Source organism: Oncorhynchus kisutch, linkage group LG23, assembly GCF_002021735.2.
Source record: "Oncorhynchus kisutch isolate 150728-3 linkage group LG23, Okis_V2, whole genome shotgun sequence".
Taxonomy (NCBI): Eukaryota; Metazoa; Chordata; class Actinopteri; order Salmoniformes; family Salmonidae; genus Oncorhynchus; species Oncorhynchus kisutch.
Genome location: NC_034196.2, coordinates 6,173,967 through 6,194,389, shown reverse-complemented (window position 1 = coordinate 6,194,389; position 20,423 = coordinate 6,173,967). Strand labels below are relative to the sequence as shown.

Sequence of the window (20,423 nt, the reverse complement as noted above, 5' to 3'; positions counted from 1 at the left end):
GGGGCAAACTAAAGAAGTACATGTTTTAGATCAGCAGGGTAGGCGGCAGTGGTTAGAGCGTTGGACTAGTAACAGGAAGGTTGCAAGTTCAAACCCCCGAGCTGACAAGGTACAAATCTGTCGTTCTGCCCCTGAACAGGCAGTTAACCCACTGTTCCTAGGCCGTCATTGAAAATAAGAATTTGTTCTTATAACTGACTTGCCTAGTTAAATAAAGGTAAAATAAAATAAAAATCGATGCCAGCAAAGCCACAACACTTAACAATACATGAATTGCACTGTAACAGTGACAAACAGTGCCCACAAACCTGTTAGGGCCTACAAAAAGATAAGAGGCAATCTGTAATTTACATTAAGACATTAATGAGAGAGCTAGGACGGACGTAGTCAATAACTATTTGTTCAGCACTTTTGAAATGTACAGCAACAGACCTATTCTGTTGCCATTCTTACAGTATTATCCCTGTACACCAAGGGAGAAAGTGGTGTATAAGCAGACAATGAAAACTCTTACAATAGTCAATGATTACATTTCTCTAAAACAGGCTATAGGCTACATGTGCACCACCAAGTCAGCAGTAGGCTGAATTATGAGGGGAAAGGGGACCAAAAGATTAGGGTGAGGCATATGGGCTACTAACAGCTGACATACACTTAGTATTACTTTCTCAGCTACAGTATACATATCTCGTTGGTATACATTTTTGGACTCACCTTGCTGTGTTCACTTGAACCGGAAGTTGTTTTGAGCGTGGCAGAAGTCATGCTGGATTGACAGCATGGCCAATGTTGAATGTTTATCCTTTTAAGCTTGGAAAAGAGACCCTTAAACCCAGACTTGGACCACACACCCAGTCCACTGAATAGCAGGCTAGTAATTGCTTTGCAATGCTTGCAGTTAGCCACTGATTCCCTCAAACCACTCATTGTTGAATTTGCGATTTCCAACTTGTTGTGTAATGTTTGTCCAGTGGCCGATCACTGATACATTTTGTCGTAGTGTCCCCATGAGTGACAGAACACTGAGCCAATCATGACGCAACTAGAGAACATTACAAACCCCCTACGCTCCATATTTTCCGCTGGCTACCCCACCACCACAGAAATCACTGAACTGGGCCGAAACACCTGCATTTGGCGCTGCCTTACTCAAGAAAGCAAAAAAAAGTGACCATGTTTTGTATGCATGCGGCTTTATTAACTCATATATATATATATTTTTTACATTGTTTGCAAACTGATGTGACACTTACTAATGCCCAAATAACATCCCCGCCTGCCCTGAATGACGGGTCGCCCCTGAACATGACCCATGTTGTAACATCTGACCTTTTCTCCCTGGCATCTTCAGGAGCCAACAGACCTGGTGATGAACGGTGACTCAGGTGCTGGGGTGGTGACTGCCCTCCCGCCCACCACCGCCCCCCACAAGGAGCGCTACTTTGACCGTGTGGATGAAAGCAGCCTAGAGTACCGGCGTGAGAGAAACATGGCTCCAGACCTCAGACAGGATTTCAACATGATGGAGCAGAGGAAGAGGGTCTCCATGATCCTGCAGAGCCCGGTAGGACTGGCTATCATACACACGCATGCAAATGCACATTCTCACAAACCCACACACACTCAGTAGGAAGTGCTACTCCTTTTCTATCTTATGTCTTAATGTAATGTCACCAACATAAGAATATAAGAACACCTTTTGTTACTTCAAATTGAATAGCCTTTTTGTGTAGGGCTGTATCACCCTCTCCACTATCACATGGTATAACCACTTAACATTGATCAACAGTTCATCTGTCTCTCTCGAACACACTACTGTTCCCTCAACGCTCAGTTTAAGCCCAGTATATACGTATAAAAACGAAATATTTATACATCAGCCCTTATAGAGCTGGAAAAAAGACAGTGCAGTGTGGATGGATCAGGGTCTAGGGATAGGCGGAGAGCCATAAGGCCTCCTTACTCTAGTCCGAATGAGTTTATATGGGTCAGAGAGGAGATGAGCTCTTTCAGGGCAGCAATGACACACGCACATACACACATGCACAAAGTGTGCACACACCGACAGCAGCTGAGAGGGTAACACAAGGGTAGAGTTCATGAAATTCTCCCCTGGGTTCTCGTCATGTCAGGGACAGTATGAAATATACAGGACCAGTGTGAGGAGCAGATCATTTTTTTAGTTCTCTCATAGCTGCTGTTGGGACAGGGGGAATGTTTAGTACAGTAATTGCTAGTCAGCGCTTCTGTAATATACTACGCTATTCCTACGAACATTGTTTCAGTTTGGAGCCTCTCTGTCTCCTCTTTGCAATGCGGCAGTCAACAGGCACTTCAGACTTACTTGTGACATTGTCAAGCATCGACAGTGAGAGGACACGGGCAGACATAATGTAGAGGCCCTTTTTTAATTCAGATCACTCTTGATTTAAGAGTAACCATGGATCCTGTAATAGATAAACTAACAATAGCCATCCAGTGACAGTATTAGAATGCATCAGCGAATGCGACAGTGTATTGGCGCGTTCTGTCCTGCCCTGACCCTTCATCTGTCTGTGTGAATGTCAACTCTGCGACGGTTGTAGTGTATTGGCCCATATGTGTGTAGTGACGCGTCCTGACCCTTCAATGTCTGTCTCCGACTATGTGGCTCTCTGACTGTGTGTCTGTCTCTGTCTTTCTGTCTGTTACTGACTGTGTTACTGTCTACTTTACTCCCCAGGCGTTTTGTGATGAGCTGGATACAATGATCCATGACCAGCTGAAGAGGGGAAAGACCCCCACCAGCCTGTTGGCCCTGCAGCAGATAGCTGATTTCATGACCACCACTATCCCCACCATGTACCCTGCAGCGCCACAGGGAGGCATGGCTGCACTCAACATGAGTGAGTAATATAGAGTAGAATCCTGTCCTGTGTCTTCAGTTCTTACCACAATGATTCCTTTTTAAATACTTTTGAAGTAAGTAGACTGTCTGGGGGTACTCGAGGAGAGGTTTGGGATACTTTTTAATCGAATGTAAACTCAGCAAAAAACTACAAAAAAAGAAACAGCCCTTTTTCGGGACCCTGTCTATCAAAGATCATTCGTAAAAATACAAATAACTTCACAAATCTTCATTGTAAAGGGTTTAAACACTGTTTCCCATGCTTGTTCAATGAACCATAAACAATTATTGAACATGCACCTGCGGAACGGTCGTTAAGACACAAAAAGCTTACAGACTGTAGGCAATTAAGGTCACAGTTATGAAAACTTAGGCCACTAAAAAGGCCATTCTACTGACTCTGAAAAACACCAAAAGAAAGTTCCCAGGGTCCCTGCTCATGTGCGTGAACGTGCCTTAGGCATGCTGCAAGGAGGCATGAGGACTGCAGATGTGGCCAGGGTACTAAATTGCGATGTCTGAACTGTGAGACGCCTAAGGCAGCGCTACAGGGAGACAGGATGGAGAGCTGATCATCCTCACAGTGGCAGACCATGTGTAACAACACCTGCACAGGATTGGTACATCCGAACATCACACCTGCGGGACAGGTACAGGATGGCAACAGCAACTGCCCGAGTTACACCAGGAATGCACAATCCCTGCATCAGTGCTCAGACTGTCTGCAATAGGCTGAGAGAGGCTGGACTGAGGGCTTGTAGGCCTGTTGTCTGGTGAGGACTTGCCTTACATCACCGGCAACAACGTTGCACAAACCCACCATCGCTGGACCGGACAGGACTGGCAAAAAGTGCTCTTCACTGACGAGTCGTGTTTATCGTCGAAGGAATGACCGTTACATCGATTTGGAGGTGGAGTGTCCGTCATGGTCTGGGGCGGTGTGTCACAGCATCATCAGACTGAGCTTGTTGTCATTGCAGGCTATCTCAACGCTGTGTGTTACAGGGAAGACATCCTCCTGCCTCGTGGTACCCTTCCTGCAGGCTCATCCTGACATGACCCTCCGGCATGACAATGCCACCAGCCATACTGCTCGTTCTGTGCGTGATTTCCTGCAAGACAGGAATGTCAGTGTTCTGCCATGGCCAGCGAAGAACCCGGATCTCAATCCCATTGTGCATGTCTTGGACTTGTTGGATCGGAGGGTGAGCGCTAGGGCCATTCCCACATAAATGTCTGGGAATTTGCAGGTGCCTTGGTGGAAGAGTGGGGTAACATCTCACAGCAAGAACTGGCATATCTGGTGCAGTCCATGAGGAGGAGATGCACTGCAGCACTTAATGCAGCTGGTGGCCACACCAGATACTGGCTGTTACTTTAGATTTTGATCCCCCCCACCTCCTTTTTTCAGAGACACATTATTCAATTTCTGTTTGTCACATTTCTGTGGAACTTGTTCAGTTTATGTCTGTTGTTGAATCTTATGTTCATACAAATATTTATACATGTTAAGTTTGCTGAAAATAAGCTCAGTTGGCAGTTTATTTTTTTTTACTGAGTTTATATGGCGCTATATGTGATGCATGTACCTTGCAGCACCCCAGGGAGCCATGACTGCCCTCAACATGAGTAAGTAATGTAGCTAACATATGTAGAATCACTAGTTAGCTAGCAGTGCACTGGTCTGTTACATACTGTATACCCCATCCATTGTCTGTTACCCTCAACTTACATGCTGTGTAGATGTGTTTAAACCTTACGCATATGTTGTCTAGCACTTCCACTGATAGTCATGTGACCAGATTAGTAGGTCCCCTCAGTCCAAGATGGCCTCCACTGAGATCAGAGGTTGGTAGTAGTGTTGTAGTAGAGGGAAACTTCAGGCTTTGTAATTATAGAAGCTTTGGTAATTACAAACACTTTGTTTATGCCAAATAAACACATTATTCTTTGTTAGTGAAATTGTTCCTCTGTCTCTTTCTCAATTCAATTTGTTTTATTGGAATGATGTAACAATGTACATATTGCCAAAGTGTCTCCCTCTCTCCCTCTCTAGGTCTGGGTATGGTAACTCCAGTGAATGACCTGCGTGGATCTGACTCTATCTCCTATGAGAAAGGAGAGAAACTGCTTCGTTGTAAGCTAGCTGCCTTCTACCGCCTGACAGACCTCTTTGGCTGGTCCCAGCTCATCTACAACCACTTAACCGTAAGAGAACCTTATACTGTAGGCATCTTACCCCTCTAGTAATACTGTATATCACTGAAGCTGTTTTGTAGTCAGTAGGAAACACCTGAAGTGGTATATAAGGACAGGATCTTTTTTTCCCCCACTGCAGTATAATGTAGTGCTTGCTTAGCACATGTGAAATGTCAGAATAATAGTAGAGCGAAGGATTTATTTCCGCTTTTTATTTCTTTCATCACATTCCCAGTGAGTCAGAAGTTGACATATACTAATTGAGTGTTTGGTAGCATTGCCTTTAAATTGTTTAACCTGGGTCAAATGCTTCAGGTAGCCTTCAACAAGCTTTCCAGAATAAGTTAGATGAATTTTGGCCCATTCCTCCTGACAGAGCTGGTTTAACTGAGTCAGGTTTGTAGGTCTCCTTGCTCGCACAAGCTTTTTCAGTTCTGCCCACAAATGTTCTATTGGATTGAGGTCAGGGCTTTGTGATGGGTACTCCAGTACCTTGACTTTGTTAAGCCATTTTGCCACAACTTTGGAAGTATGCTTAGGGTCATTGTCCATTTGGAAGACCCATTTGCGACCAAGCTTTAACTTCCTGACTGATGTCCGGAGATGTTGCTTCAATATATCCACATCATTTTCCTGCCTCGTGATGCCATGTATTTTGTGAAGTGCACCAGTCCTTCCTGCAGCAAAGCACACCCATAACATGATGCTGCCACCCCCGTGCTTCACGGTTGGGATAGTGTTCTTCGGCTTGGAAGCCTCCCCCCTTTTGCTCCAAACAAAACAATGGTCATTATGGCCAAACAGTTCTATTTTTGTTTCATCAGACCAGAGGACATTTCTCCAAAAAGTACCATCTTTGTCCGCATGTGTAGTTGCAAACCGTAGTCTGGCTTTTTTTATGGCGGTTTTGGAGCAGTGGCTTCTTCCTTGCTGAGCGGCCTTTCAGGTTATGTCGATATAGGACTCGTTTTACTGTGGAAACTTTTGTACCTGTCTCCTCCAGCATCTTCACAAGGTCCTTTTGCTGCTGTTCTGGGATTGATTTTGCACTTTTCGCACCAAAGTATGTTCATCTCTAGGAGACAGAACGCTTCTCCTTCCTGAGCGTTGTGACATCTGCGTGGTCTCTGCATGGTCCCATGGTGTTTATATTTGTTTATATTTTCTGAGTTTGAAGGTAGACCTTGAAAAACATCCACAGGTACACCTCCAATTGACTCAAATTATGTCAATTAGCCTATCAGAAGCTTCTACAGCCATGACATCCATTTTCTGGAATTTTCCAAGCTGTTAAAGGCACAGTCAACTTAGTGTATGTAAACTTCTGACCCACTGGAATTGTGATACAGTGAAATAATCTGTCTGTAAACAATTGTTGGAGAAATGACTTGTGTCATGCACAAAGTAGATGTCCTAACCGACTTGCCAAAACTATAGTTTGTTAACAAGAAATGTGTGGAATGGTTGACAAACGAGTTTTAATGACTCCAACCTAAGTGTATGTAAATTCTGACATCCCCTGTATGTGTGTGAGCCATTTGGGGTAATTCCTTAGGCTTGTTTGTTTTGTACTGAATAACTTGTTAAGACCACCATCTGTACTCTTCCAGGTCAGGGTGAATTCAGATCAGGAGAGGTTCATTATTGTCCCTTTTGGGCTTCTGTACAGTGAAGTCTCCGCCTCCAGTCTGGTAAGGTTCTTCCCCCAGTGCCTCTCACTCTTAACCGAGCTGCCTGCATAATGTATAATAACGCTGTGAACTAATATATTTTTTTTTTACATCTTATGTTGTATTACATGCATTTTAAATAAGTGATTTGTCATTTTACCTGCCTATTTTAATATAATATCTGGCTTTGGGATTCTGAATGCATTACGTTTATCATCTTCCAATCGTATTAGAGACATTAAGGTTGTTCCATCTCTGGCTAGTGTATACTGTAATCTGGAGTATAACACTTGTTTTGTTATATAATGACTCATAGATCCTTCAAGGCCGAAGCTGCCGCCAAACCTTTTCCCTCTGCCTGTTTCATCTTTTTACATTGTTAATTTCACTGACAGGCAGTGTCACTGTAGCCTGAGTGCCATTTGTGCTGTCTTGCCAACTCTTAAATCAAGTTTGGCTAGAGTTTGCAAGACCGAACAAATAGATCTGGGACTCAGGCTAGCATCGTAAGATAAGGGCATCGACTCACTTGTTTAACTGAATGATCCCAGATGTATTTTTAGTTAACTTTTAGATTGTTCATTTCTATAGGCTTTCAGTCATAAGGCATTGACTCACCGCTGCCTGTCTGGTCCTATCCCATAGAGCTATGTAATAATATATCCTGTCTATTTAATTCTGTGTCCCGTCCTAGGTGAAGATTAATATGCAAGGGGAGATTGTGGACCGGGGGAGCACCAATCTAGGGGTCAACCAGGCTGGCTTCACTCTCCACTCAGCCATCTATGCAGCCCGGCCAGACGTTAAGTGCATTGTGCACGTCCACACACCGGCAGGAGCTGCAGTAAGAAATAAGCCCCCCCTTTAAAGTATTAGGTACATCTATTTTAGCTCATCATTCCATTGGTGAAAATTCTGCCCACCCGGTACATGAAGCGAATGTGAAAAATTGTGAAATACTGCTGCTACCAAGTCAGCTGTTGTGGTGTAATTACAGTCTCTGTGTGTTGTGTTTCAGGTGTCGGCCATGAAATTATATCTGCTGCCCATCTCTCCAGAGGCCCTGTCCCTATTGGTAAATAACTTGTGTTGTATTTCAGGTGTCGGCCATGAAGTGTGGCCTGTTACCCATCTCTCCAGAGGCCCTGACCCTGGGGGAGGTGGCTTACCATGACTATCACGGCATCATCATAGACAAAGAGGAGAACGTCCTCATACAGAAGAACCTGGGGCCAACCAGCAAGGTACCAGAAGAAGGGTTCAAAAGTATGGGGGCCAGGCTAGGGAGGGTTTGAGAATACATTTTCAAATAAAATTGTATTTGTCACATACACATGGTTAGCAGATGTTAATGCGAGTGTAGCAAAATGCTTGTGCTTCTAGTTCCGACAATGCAGTAATAACCAACGAGTAACCTAACAATTCCACAACTACTACCTTATACACACACAAGTGTAAGGGGATAAAGAATATGTACATAAAGATATATGAATGAGTGATGGTACAGAACGGCATAGGCAAGATGCAGTAGATGGTATCGAGTACAGTATATACATATGAGATGTGTAATGTAGGGTATGTAAACATTATATTAAGTGGCATTGTTTAAAGTGGCTAGTGATACATTTTCACATCAATTTCCATTATTAAAGTGGCTAGAGTTGAGTCAGTATGTTGGCAGCAGCCACTCAATGTTAGTGGTGGCTGTTTAACAGTCTGATGGCCGTGAGATAGAAGCTGTTTTTCAGTCTCTCGGTCCCAGCTTTGATGCACCAGTACTGACCTCGCCTTCTGGATGATAGCGGGGTGAACAGGCAGTGGCTCGAGTGGTTGTTGTCCTTGATGATCTTTATGGCCTTCCTGTGACATCGGGTGGTGTAGGTGTCCTGGAGGGCAGGTAGTTTGCCCCCGGTGATGCGTTGTGCACACCTCACTACCCTCTGGAGAGCCTTATGGTTGTGGGCAGAGCAGTTTCCGTACCAGGCGGTGATACAGCCCGACAGGATGCTCTCGATCGTGTATCTGTAGAAGTGTTTGAGTGCTTTTGGTGACAAGCCAAATTTCTTCAGCCTCCTGAGCAGCGCCTTCTTCACAACGCTGTCTGTGTGGGTGGACCAATTCAGTTTATCCGTTATGTGTACGCCGAGGAGCTTAAAACTTACTACCCTCTCCACTACTGTCCCATCGATGTGGATAGGGGGGTGCTCCCTCTGCTGTTTCCTGAAGTCCACAATCATCTCCTTTGTTTTGTTGACGTTGAGTGTGAGGTTATTTTCCTGACACCACACTCCGAGGGCCCTCACCTCCTCCCTATAGGCCGTCTCATCGTTGTTGGTATTCAAACCTACCACTGTAGTGTCGTCCGCAAACTTGATTATTGAGTTGGAGGCGTGCATGGCCACGCAGTCGTGGGTGAAAAGGGAGTACAGGAGAGGGCTCAGAACATGTGGGGCCCAGTGTTGAGGATCAGCGGAGTGGAGATGTTGTTTGCAAGTGTGCGTGTGTGCGCACATTAATGGTTTTGACTTGAGGTTATTGTTTGTTCAGGGTGCCAGGTAGGTTGTGCCTACCAGAGAAAATATTGATTTCTCCATTTTGTTTGTGAGGGAATGAGTCCGGTCTGTCAAGTCGACACCAGTACAAAGGACTCATGTAAAAGTCCGTATGGAAATACACTTTTCATAAATCCTTAAAAATGTGGAAATAACTTATTTTGCATTTGCAATTTTTGTCTGCGATGTTGTGACCGCTCGAGCCTGTGGATTTCTGAACATAACACGCCAACCAAATGGAGGTTTTTGGATATAAAAATAATCTTTATCAAACAAAAGGAACATTCATTGTGTAACTGGGAGTCTCGTGACTGCAAACATCCGAAGATCAAAGGTAAGCGATTCATTTTATTGCTTTTCTGACTTTCGTGACCAATTTACTTTGCTGCTAGTTGTTTGTAATGTTTTGTCTGCTGAGAGAGATGTCCTAACAAACGCTTGGATAGCTTTTGCTGTCAAGCTTTTTTTAAATCTGACACGCCAGGTGGATTAACAACAAGCTAAGCTGTGTTTTGCTATATTGCACTTGTGATTTCATGAATATGAAATATTTTTAGGAATTTGAATTTGGCGCTCTGCAATTCAGCAGATGTTGACGAAAATGATCCTGTTAACGGGATGGGTGCGCCAAGAAGTTAAGGCATGAGACTTCTTCGTCTGAGAAAGTTTAATCACAGCCATATCCAGGACCTTGTAGCCATCAATCTCCTCCAATTCCTCAGCAGAGGGGAAACTGGCCGTAAGGCGTGAGACATGTCCTCTTTCAGCTCTCAGTAGTTCAGAGGACCCATTTGCTACACCATCCTATATAGTCCTTGCCATTTCGGGGAAAAAAACTCTGTTTTTGCATTATTTAAACCAAATTGAACATGTTTCATTTATTTAAGGCTAAATTGATTTGTATGTATTATATTATGTTAAAATAAGTGTTCATTCAGTATTGTTGTAATTGTCATTATTACAAATAAATAAAAATTGTCTGATTTAATTGCTCGTGGCTTTTTTGGTCCTCCAATTATCGGTATCGGCGTTAAAATCATAATCGGTCGACCTCTAGTCTGAAGCTACCACGTTCATCTGGACAAACAGTACGCAAGTATAAACACCATTGGACCATGCAGCCGTCATACCTTTTCAGGAAGGAGACGTGTTCTGTCTCCTAGAGATGAACATACTTTGGTGTGAAAAGTGCAAAACAATCGCAGAACAACAGCAAAGGACCTTGTGAAGATGCTGGAGGAAACCGGTACAAAAGTATCTATATCCACAGTAAAGCGAGTCCTATATCGACAACCTGAAAGGCCACTCAGCAAGGAAGAAGCCACTGCTCCAAAACCGCCATAAAAAAGCCAGACTATGGTTTGCAACTGCACATGGGAACAAAGATTGTACTTTTTGGAGAAATGTCCTCTGGTCTGATGAAACAAAAATAGAACTGTTTGGCCATTATGACCATCGTTTTGTTCTGAGGAAAAAGGGGGATGCTTGCAAGCCGAAGAACACCATCCCAACCGTGAAGCACGGGGGTGGCAGCATCATGTTGTGGGGGTGCTTTGCTGTAGGAGGGACTGCTGCACTTCACAAAATAGATGGCATCACGAGGCAGGAAAATTATGTGGATATATTGAAGCAACATCTCAAGACATCAGTCAGGAAGTTAAAGCTTGGTTGCAAATGGGTCTTCCAAATGGTCAATGACCCCAAGAATACTTCCAAAGTTGTGGCAAAATGGCTTAAGGACAACAAAGTCCAGGTATTGGAGTGGCCATCACAAAGCCCTGACCTCAATCCCATAGAAAAGTGTGGGCAGAACTGAAAAAGCGTGTGCAAGCAAGGAGGCCTACAAACCTGACTCGGTTACACCAGCTCTATCAACTTATTGTGGGAAGCTTGTTGAAGGCTACCCAAAACGTTTGACCCAAGTTAAACAATTTAAGGGCAATGCTACCAACTATTAATTGAGGTTAGGTAAACTTCTGAACCAGTGGGAATGTGATAAAAGAAATAAAAGCTGAAATAAATCCTTCTCTCTGCTATTATTCTGACATTTCACATTCTTAAAATAAAGTGGAGATCCTAACTGACCTAAGACAGGGAATTTTTTACACGGATCTAATGTCAGGAATTGTAAAAAAAAAAAACTGAGTTTAAATGTATTTGGCTAAGGTGTATGTAAACCTCTGACTTCAACTATACTTCTCCCCATCTTAGCTACTATTTTATCAATATGTTTTTTGATCATGACCATTTACATTCTAGGGTACTCCATGCAGTTTAGTCATCTCAACTTGCTCAATTTCCACATTAATTATTACAATATTTAGTTGATGTTTGGTGTGCAGTGAGTTTTTTTTGTTCCAAATACAATGCTTTTAGTTTTAGAAATATTTAGGGCTAACTTATTCCTTGCCACCCACTCTGAAACACTCTCTCTAACTGCAGCTCTTTAAGTGTTGCAGTCATTTCAGTTGCTGCAGTAGCTGACGTGTATAGTGTTGAGTCATCCGAATACACTCTGATTTTGCTCAAAGTCAGCGGCATGTTGTTAGTAAAAAATAAACAGCTACCCTGGGGAATTCCTGCTTCTACCTGGATTACATTTGAGAGGCTTCCATTAAAGAACACCCTTTGTGTTCTGTTAGACAGGTAACTCTTTATCCACATTATAGCAGTGGGTGTAAAGCTATAACACACAAGTTTTTCCAGCAGCAGACTATGATCGATAATGTCAAAAACTGCACTGAAGTCTAACAAGACAGCCCCCACAATAATTGTATCATCAATTTCTCTCAGCCAATCATCAGTCATTTGTGTAAGTGCTGTGCTTGTTGAGTGTCCTTCCCTATAAGTATGCTGATATTCTGGTGTTAATTTGTTTACTGTGAATCTGGTCAAACACAATTTCTTCCAGAAGTTTACTAAGGGTTGGTAACGGGCTGATTGGTTGGCTATTGGAGCCAGTAAATGGGACTTTACTATTCTTGGGTATGGGAATGACTAGCTTTCCTACAGGCCTGAGATCACACACTTTCTAGTTGGCTTAAATTGAAGATGTGGAAAAAACAGTATTTTTCCATCCAGATTGTCAGACCCTGGTGGCTTGTCATTGTTGATAGACAACAATTATTAGTTTCACCTCCTCCACACTGACTTTACGGAATTCAAAAGTACAATTCTTGTCTCATAATTTGGTCCAATATACTTGGATGTGTAGTGTCAGCGTTTGCTGCTGGCATGTCGTCCCTAAGTTTGCTTATCTCGCCAATGGAACAAGTCATTAAGTAGTTGGCAATATCAGTTGCCTTTGATGAATGAGCCATCTGATTCAATGAATGATGGAGCCGAGTTGGCTTTTTCACCCAAAATTTCATTTAAGGTGCCCCAAAGCTTTATACTATCATTCTTTATATATATTTTTGTTTCATAGTATGGTTTATTTTTATTTAGTTTAGTCATAACTTCAAAACAACTGTTCCTTTGCGTTGGTTGTATTACCAAAGTAAATGATCACAGTCAATTTAAGTCACAAAACAATAACAACCTTGGTTCACTGGTAAATGTCCATTACCTCGGGCATACATTTTAAAAAGTCCAGCCCAGGTAAAGGAGTGCAGTGAACCCGAGTGACCTCAGTCACACAATTGTCCTTCCATAAAATGATGCGTGAAACCCATCTCCTTCATACAATCAGATTGCAATAAACTCCAGTTTCACACATAATAAAGAGTATCAAATCTCAGCAGTCTTCAACTGAATACATAAACCAACACGGTATAAATCACCCCAAAACAAATGGGTCAAAGGTCAAGGAGAACAGCCGAGACCAACGTAGATTGGTAGTCCAACAATGGACAGAAGTAGATCCGATACTGGTTGATCTTGCGACACAGCTACAGTACAAACTTTGAAATACAACAAAACAAACGACTTTCCAAGCTGAGTGTTGAACACTTCCTCTCTCGCCCAATATCACCAACCCACTTTTGCACGGCTGATGCTGGCTATTTAATAGGGAATTAAAGCGGAAGCACCCCATCGGCAGGAGAAGCACTGGGACGGTTCAGACAAATTCAGGGCAGTCACAACATGGCTTAATCTGTCTGGAAACTGGCCCGGCATGTCTGTGTGAGTGGACAGCGTTTGTGGGTACACTGAGTTGTTTGGATGTTATTTGTCCTCTAGGTTCTGATCCTGAGAAACCATGGTTTGGTGTCTGTTGGGGAGACTGTGGAGGAAGCCTTCTACTATATCCACAACCTGGTCACTGCATGTGAGATCCAGGTAGGACAGTTTTCAGACCAAACTTGATTTCTGTGAGAATCTTCTCCAGGGCCTCTTCTCTGCGGCCGGTCTTGATCAATACATCATATTGTATTATTACAAAGAGGAGGTTATATTGTTACTCTCAGGCAAGATGCCAACTCTTTGAGCATTTGAAATCTAAGCACAACATATACCAAACACAATACTTCCTTCTGCATGTGACATGATTGTGACTGAATTACTTTGTGTGGGACTATGTTTGTGTGTGTGTGTGTGTGTCCAGGTGCGCACCCTAGCCAGTGCTGGAGGACCTGGTAACCTGGTGATGCTGGACCCTGCTAAGTACAAATCCCGGCCACGGTGCTCTGTGCATGTCGAGGGCTCCACACACCCGAAGTGGCTGGTCGGGGAGCAGGAGTTTGAGGCTTACATGAGGATGCTGGATAACCTGGTAGGAATTCATCTATTAGTCTTGAGAGTAATGATACCTTTTCATCGACTGGTCCCAGATCTGTTTGTTGTCTTGCCAACTCCTATGGTCATTGCCAAATGTTGTTTGACCGTAGGAGTTGGTAAGACAGTACAAACAGATATGAGACTACCAGGATAACATTTTCTTACAGTTGACAGGTTTTCATGTGAAATATAATTATTAATACTGTAGACTACTATCAACAATATTTGATATGCCTTGCTTTATCCCCTTTCATAAAAAAAAACTCTTTCTCTAGGGTTACAGGACAGGCTACCCTTACAGGTGCCCTGCCCTGCGAGACAAAGCTAAAAAGTTCAGCAGCGACATAGAGATCGCTCCCTCGGCCACGGGCTATTCCTATGCCGAGGACAGTGATTCGGGCGCTCGCTCCCCTCTCAAGCACAGCTTTCAGAGGCAGCAGCGTGACAAGACCCGCTGGCCCAACTCGGGCCGGCCGGAAGAGGCCTACGAGGAAGGGCCCGACGGTGGCAGCCCCAAGTCGAAGACTAAGGTGTGGACGAACATTACACACGATCACGTCAAACCCTTGCTGCAGTCTCTCTCGTCCGGTGTCTGCGTGCCAAGCTGTATTACCAACTGCTTGGTCTGTGCCTACCTTATTGCTCATAGTTACATAGTTGATGACAGGGCAGCTGGTTGGCACTCTAAGGTTGGGGTGAAATGGATCATGTGATCTATTTAGACCCTGTGATATAGCTACTTCTCCAGACAGCTCCAGTGTTTGGATGTATCTAACCACCCTCTCTGACCAGTATTTAACTAATTCCCATTGTGGTAGTTTTGCTATATTTTCCTCTCTCTAGCCAGTCCAAAGACCAGACTTTTAATAACCGCTTAAGAGCAGTTTCCTTAAATGCACTTCTTTGTTCTAAAGAAGTTGTTTTCCCTACGAACCACTCTCTTAAGCGGTTGGTCCCTCCCTCTATTCCTCATCTTAGTCCCTCCCCTTTCCTTCCTTTGTTCCCTCAGGCTTTAGGGTGCCACCCCAGCAGCCCAGTGCATGCTGGTTGCATGAGTAGTCAGATGCATTGTAGGTGCTCTCCGGGAGGAGGGGCGACAGGGGTGTTGCATGAGCCCAGAGTGGGCGTGGCTCGATGATGTTGCTAACCAACCACTACTGTTGCTTTACAGATGTATTCTCGTTCCTTTCTGTCTGGTGTTGTGTGTCTGGTCTGTAGCTTTTATAACTGTACACCCAGGGAAGTTAGTGCAGTATTAAACTCAAGCAAAACGTAAGATGCATTTTACTAAAGCAAACCCTCATACCTTTCTACGGTGTTGCACACAATTTTGTACCACAGTTGATATGACAGTGACAATGTATTACTAATTACTAGCTAATGTAATAGAACCATACACTAAATTATAGATAGACAGTGTCCCCCTTTTGTAGATGCACTTCAAAGCTAGCATGTCTCTCTTTATTTTGAGCACTGTTTGACCTTTGAAACTGAGGAAGTTACCTCTATCTCTTGTAGCTGGTCCTTCAGCCAGACAGCCAATTACGTCACAGTTAAATCCACAGACAAGAGTGAACAGTCCTGCTTTTGATACGGAATTGGAATCAGAATATCATGAGTCATAGCCTGCTTTTTTTGTGACTCTGCCCCCTCTATTGAATCCCGAACCACCTCCCAACTCTCCAGGGCTGATAATATGACATTTAATTTGTGTTCCCCTGCATGAGCGAATATGTTTAGTAACATTTAAATTTTTAAACAAGACATTTAACCCGTTTTTTACTTTTGAAACAATGACCTCCTCTGGGAAGTAGGAGAAAGTGTTGTGTTGTGAGACTCGGTACATAATCAGTGAGTATATCATGTTTACATGTCCATCCCATGTTTCCTAACTACATCCCAGATGCCCTTTGCCTCTTCCTCATCTAGTTTTTGGTTTGGCACCTAACAGCTTTAACAGCCCAGCTGAAACATCTCTTAAACAGAAAAGAACCCATAGCTTATGCTACTCCACGGCAAATTGCATAGTAACATGCTTTCCACTAAGTGCATCAAAAAAGGTGGAAAAAATATTAATATTTGCATGAAGGCTAAAAGTAGATTCAGCGGCTGCTCATTTAATCACATCTATAAAAAATCAAATGAAAAGCTCAATCTTTTTCTTTCCATCCTGGCCTGAGCTTTCCCATCGTTTCTGTTTAAACACCTCTGTCAAGAACTCCCAGAACACTCCATTACCTTCATGACAGCTCCAGAGGTTTTTTTCTCCACAGCTGTCATAAGAAAGTTGTTCAGTAGTAGATCAAAATACCATTGCATAATGGCAGCCCCTTTTAACTAAACGTAAACTAAGGACCATTTAACTTGTATAAAATTAAATTCTTGGGGGTAACACTAAGTTGGCGTTTTTTTCCAATGAGTTATTCTGTCAGTCAGTGAATGGTGGACGAGTGTCTCGTCTGTCGGTGTGTTTTTCTCTTTATCCCTGTTGTTCTGTTACTGTACTGTATGTTAGCCTGGGAAATGACTTGGTGATGCCCACTCTCTCACGCCTCAACACATTGCTGCTAGCTCGCTGGTCGACATGCAGTACATAGCTTCTACTGTACTGTAAGCCAGCGCCATCATCGCCTCACCCTTCCACGTCCTCACCCCCTCCCCTTCCACGGTCTCATCTTCTTGTGATGTCTTCAGTTGCTCTTTTTTTGTGTTTTTTTACTTTTCTCAGTTTTTGAAGTCTACGAGTAACAGCCAGAGTATCAATGATGAGGATGATGATAGTGCATCTTTTGAGGAAACATTCAATAACCGATGCCTGTTAGGGGGTTAGATAATTACATAAAAATACCTTAATACTGAAAAGGACTGTTCAGTGTGTACTTTCTCGAACTATGAATTACAGAGCCATCCTGCCAAAATATGTATGATCATTGGTTTACTGCTTCCAGGTGTTTGTTATTTTTTTAAAATTCCGTTAGTCATACCTTCTCAATTTTTTCAGTTTGAAAAGCATGACCTATTATTATTGTCCTGAAAAAGCCTGCGTAGTCTGTATATTTAAATCTTTTGCGGCTGTTTTTTCATGTTATTTTGGCTGTATCGTTTTAGGCAGTTTATTTGAATTGTTGCTTTGGTAATTACAGTGGACGAATGAGGAAGGAATGCGACAGGCTGCAGTAGCCAATCAGTTTGTCCCGCTCAACACAAACCCCAAGGAGGTGCTGGAGATGAGGAACAAGGTAGGATATCATTTTAACATGGACTCTGTCGATTATTTCAACATGGGTTGATTTGGGTCCCAACTCTCTGCCCTACTCCTGTAGTGTGTACTTATACACTGTTCATCATGGATTTAAAGCATTAGGTTGGTGTAAGTGTTGGCTGGAGCGATTTTTCAAAAAAAAAAAATGTAATCCATGAGTGGTAGTGCACACTTCGTAAGAATGGTAGAGAATCAGGATTTCTGTCTTTGTGTTATTCAATGCATGTCTGTGCCTCCGTATCCAAGCCCTCTTTCTGTCTGCTACCACCCTCTAGATCCGAGAGCAGAACCTTAAGGACATCAAGACTGCAGGGCCTGAGTCCCAGGTGCTGTGTGCTGGAAGCATAGTGGACCGCTCCTTTGTCCAGGTGAGTCCCTCCTGTGCCCTGCCCCACCTCACAGCCGCCAGACAAACCCTGCAAAAATAGCGATATGTGTGCTGCCCTAAATGCTTAACCCCGAGCCGGACCACATTTCAAATTCTTAAGCTTGGTTTTATTGAGTTTGCCTGGAGCAATGGAACAAATATAATAGTTGCAGAACTGCAAACCCTGCGCTCAAAGCAAAGGCTAGAAATATTTGAATGATTTCCAATTTCTAGTATTTGAACCCAGGTCTGATTTGATCACCCCCCCCCCCCCCCCCCCCCCCCCTGACATTTTAAGTTAACTTGGTTATTATTTAATCACAGAAGTTCTGTAAACTTCCTGCTGCGTCTCAGGACGGGTTGTGTCCATCCCCTTTGGTTGATGTTAGATTTTCCTCCTTTTGATGACTAACCCCAACATGCTGTTAGCCTTCAGCACTGGTGGCCTTCAGCACTGGTAGCCTTCAGCACTGGTGGCCTTCAGCACTGGTGGCCTTCAGCACTGGTGGCCTTCAGCACTGGTGGCCTTCAAGTCTGTCGGAATGCTTTCATATGACTTCAGAGTTGAGTTTGCATGTTGTTGGTTTGCCTTCCTTTGACCTCTGGCAGATCCCATTCATAATTTGTTATTGAGGTTTTGCTAGTTTCATTTGACTGATTTTTGGGAGGACTGCTGAGGCCATTGTTGAAGTGTTTGTCTGCTGACCAATGTAATGTGCATTATGTGATCAGATTTTACTATTGAAGGTCTTTAGAAGTACTGAATTGAGAAAGAGCTGTTGGTTTTCTCTTAACCTTTCTTCACTGTTAGTTGTAACGTTTTGGTTTTGCGTAATTTGATAGCGTTAAATCTAGCCTTATGCATTGTATTGGGTGTTTGTCTCTGTAGTTTGACTTGCACACACTCCTGTGGTGTGTTGCAATGCATGATCCATAGCCATTTGTTTTAATCATGATCATGCTCGAGACTGCCCAATTCACCTCCCTGAAACAAACGCTGCGTGTGTGTGTGTGACTATGCGTATTGTAACAAATGTGTGTTCTCGGACTGGGTTCTGCCCCCCTCACTCAGTTTACTATTGCAGGACGCCCCTCTGTCTGACTGTACGGACACTATTGCCAGCCTCGATCTGTCAGAGGCCAATAGTCCTGCTAAGTCTTTTAGAAAGGTACTTCCTGACCTTCCATGACCTCTCACCTCTCTTCTGTTTTTCTGTGTGATATCTGGAGCATGTTAGGCAACCGTTGTGGAACATTGCAGCTAGAAATAGAGTTGATGTGATTCCTTCAAGTCACATGTCAGAGAAAGCCAATTTATTCAACATTATTTATATATTTCTATCTCAATGTTCCACAATGTTGTACCCTGTTGAATGCGGCCCTGTTCATCGCCCCATATATAGGACTCCAAGGTGCGGTACAAACATTTAAGACAAATTGAATAGGCCCTATTTTCCAGACTGCTTTGAAATGCTCCATACTAGTAGTGACGTCAAACGTTCAGGCGCCCCGTTAAATTGTGTTTTGGAACATTTTTTTAAACTAGATTTGGTTAAATGAGTGAGATAATGTCATGGTTGCAATAGTTTGTGTGGGCAATGTATGTACAGTTGAAGTCAGAGGTTTACATACACCTCAGCCAAATAAACTTAAACTCAGTTTTTCACAATTCCTGACATTTAATCCTCGTAAAAGTTCCCTGTCTTAGGTCAGTTAGGAACACCACTTCATTTTAAGAATGTGAAATGTCAGAATAATAGTAGAGAGAATGATTTATTTAAGCTTTTATTTCTTTCATCACATTCCCAGTCGGTCAGAAGTTTACATACACTCAATTAGTATTTGGTAGAATTGCCTTTAAATTGTTCAACTTGGGTCAAGCTTTTCAGTTCTGCCCATAAATTTTCTAAAGGATTGAGGTCTGGACTTTGTGATGGCCACTCCAATACCTTGACTTTGTTGTCCTTTAGCCATTTTGCCACCACTTTGGAAGTACGCTTGGTGTCATTGTCCATTTGGAAGACTAATTTGCGACCAAGCTTCACTCTTCCTGACTGATGCCTTGAGATGTTGCTTCAATATAGCCACGTAATTTTCAATCCTCATGATGCCATCTATTTTGTGAAGTGCACCAGTCCCTCCTGCAGCAAAGCACCCCCACCTCATGATGCTGCCACCCCCATGCTTCACGGTTGGGAGGGTGTTCTTCAGCTTGCAAGCCTCCCCCTTTTTCCTCCAAACATAACGATGGTCATTGTGGACAAACAGTTCTATTTTTGTTTCATCAGACCAGAGGACATTTCTCCAAAAAGTATGATCTTTGTCCCCATGTGCAGTTGCAAACCATAGTCTAGCTTTTTTATGGCGGTTTTGGAGCAGTGGCTTCTTCCTTGCTGAGCAGCCTTTCAGGTTATGTCGATATAGGACTTGTTTTACTATGGATATAGATACTTTTGTACCTGTACAAATTTTTTATGAGGTCTTCTTTAGATTTTCCCATGATGTCAAGCAAAGAGGCATTGAGTTTGAAGGTAGGCCTTAAAATACATCCACAGGTACACCTCCAATTGACTCAAATGATGTCAATTGGTCTATCAGAAGTTTCCTAAAGCCATGACATAATTTTCTGGAATTTTCCAAGCTGTTTAAGGGCAAAGTCAACTTAGTGTATGTAAACTTCTTACCCACTGGAATTGTGATACAGTGAATTATAAGTTAAATAATCTGTCTGTAAACAATTGTTGGAAAAATTACTTGTGTCATGCAC

At 43.1% G+C, this 20,423-nt stretch overlaps 1 protein-coding gene across 30 annotated transcripts in view; it reads left to right on the top strand.

The window, feature by feature from the left end:
- Positions 1-20,423, top strand: part of LOC109877836 (alpha-adducin) — a 49,064-nt gene that overhangs the window by 17,847 nt on the left and 10,794 nt on the right. For 5 of the 30 annotated variants that reach the window (XM_020470055.2, XM_020470060.2, XM_031802582.1 and 2 more), the window contains exons 2-13: positions 1,352-1,564; positions 2,723-2,885; positions 4,944-5,095; positions 6,697-6,777; positions 7,451-7,600; positions 7,857-8,000; positions 13,491-13,589; positions 13,855-14,022; positions 14,303-14,557; positions 17,171-17,266; positions 17,565-17,657; positions 18,742-18,825. In XM_020470055.2, coding sequence (XP_020325644.1) covers positions 1,370-1,564; positions 2,723-2,885; positions 4,944-5,095; positions 6,697-6,777; positions 7,451-7,600; positions 7,857-8,000; positions 13,491-13,589; positions 13,855-14,022; positions 14,303-14,557; positions 17,171-17,266; positions 17,565-17,657; positions 18,742-18,825 — 1,680 coding nt within the window. In that variant the 5' untranslated portion in view covers positions 1,352-1,369. Of the gene's footprint in view, positions 1-1,351; positions 1,565-2,722; positions 2,886-4,483; positions 4,517-4,943; positions 5,096-6,696; positions 6,778-7,450; positions 7,601-7,856; positions 8,001-13,490; positions 13,590-13,854; positions 14,023-14,302; positions 14,651-17,170; positions 17,267-17,564; positions 17,658-18,741; positions 18,826-20,423 lie in introns of all 30 variants that reach the window. The other 25 variants (XM_020470056.2, XM_020470061.2, XM_031802585.1 and 22 more) reach the window with 7 other exon arrangements.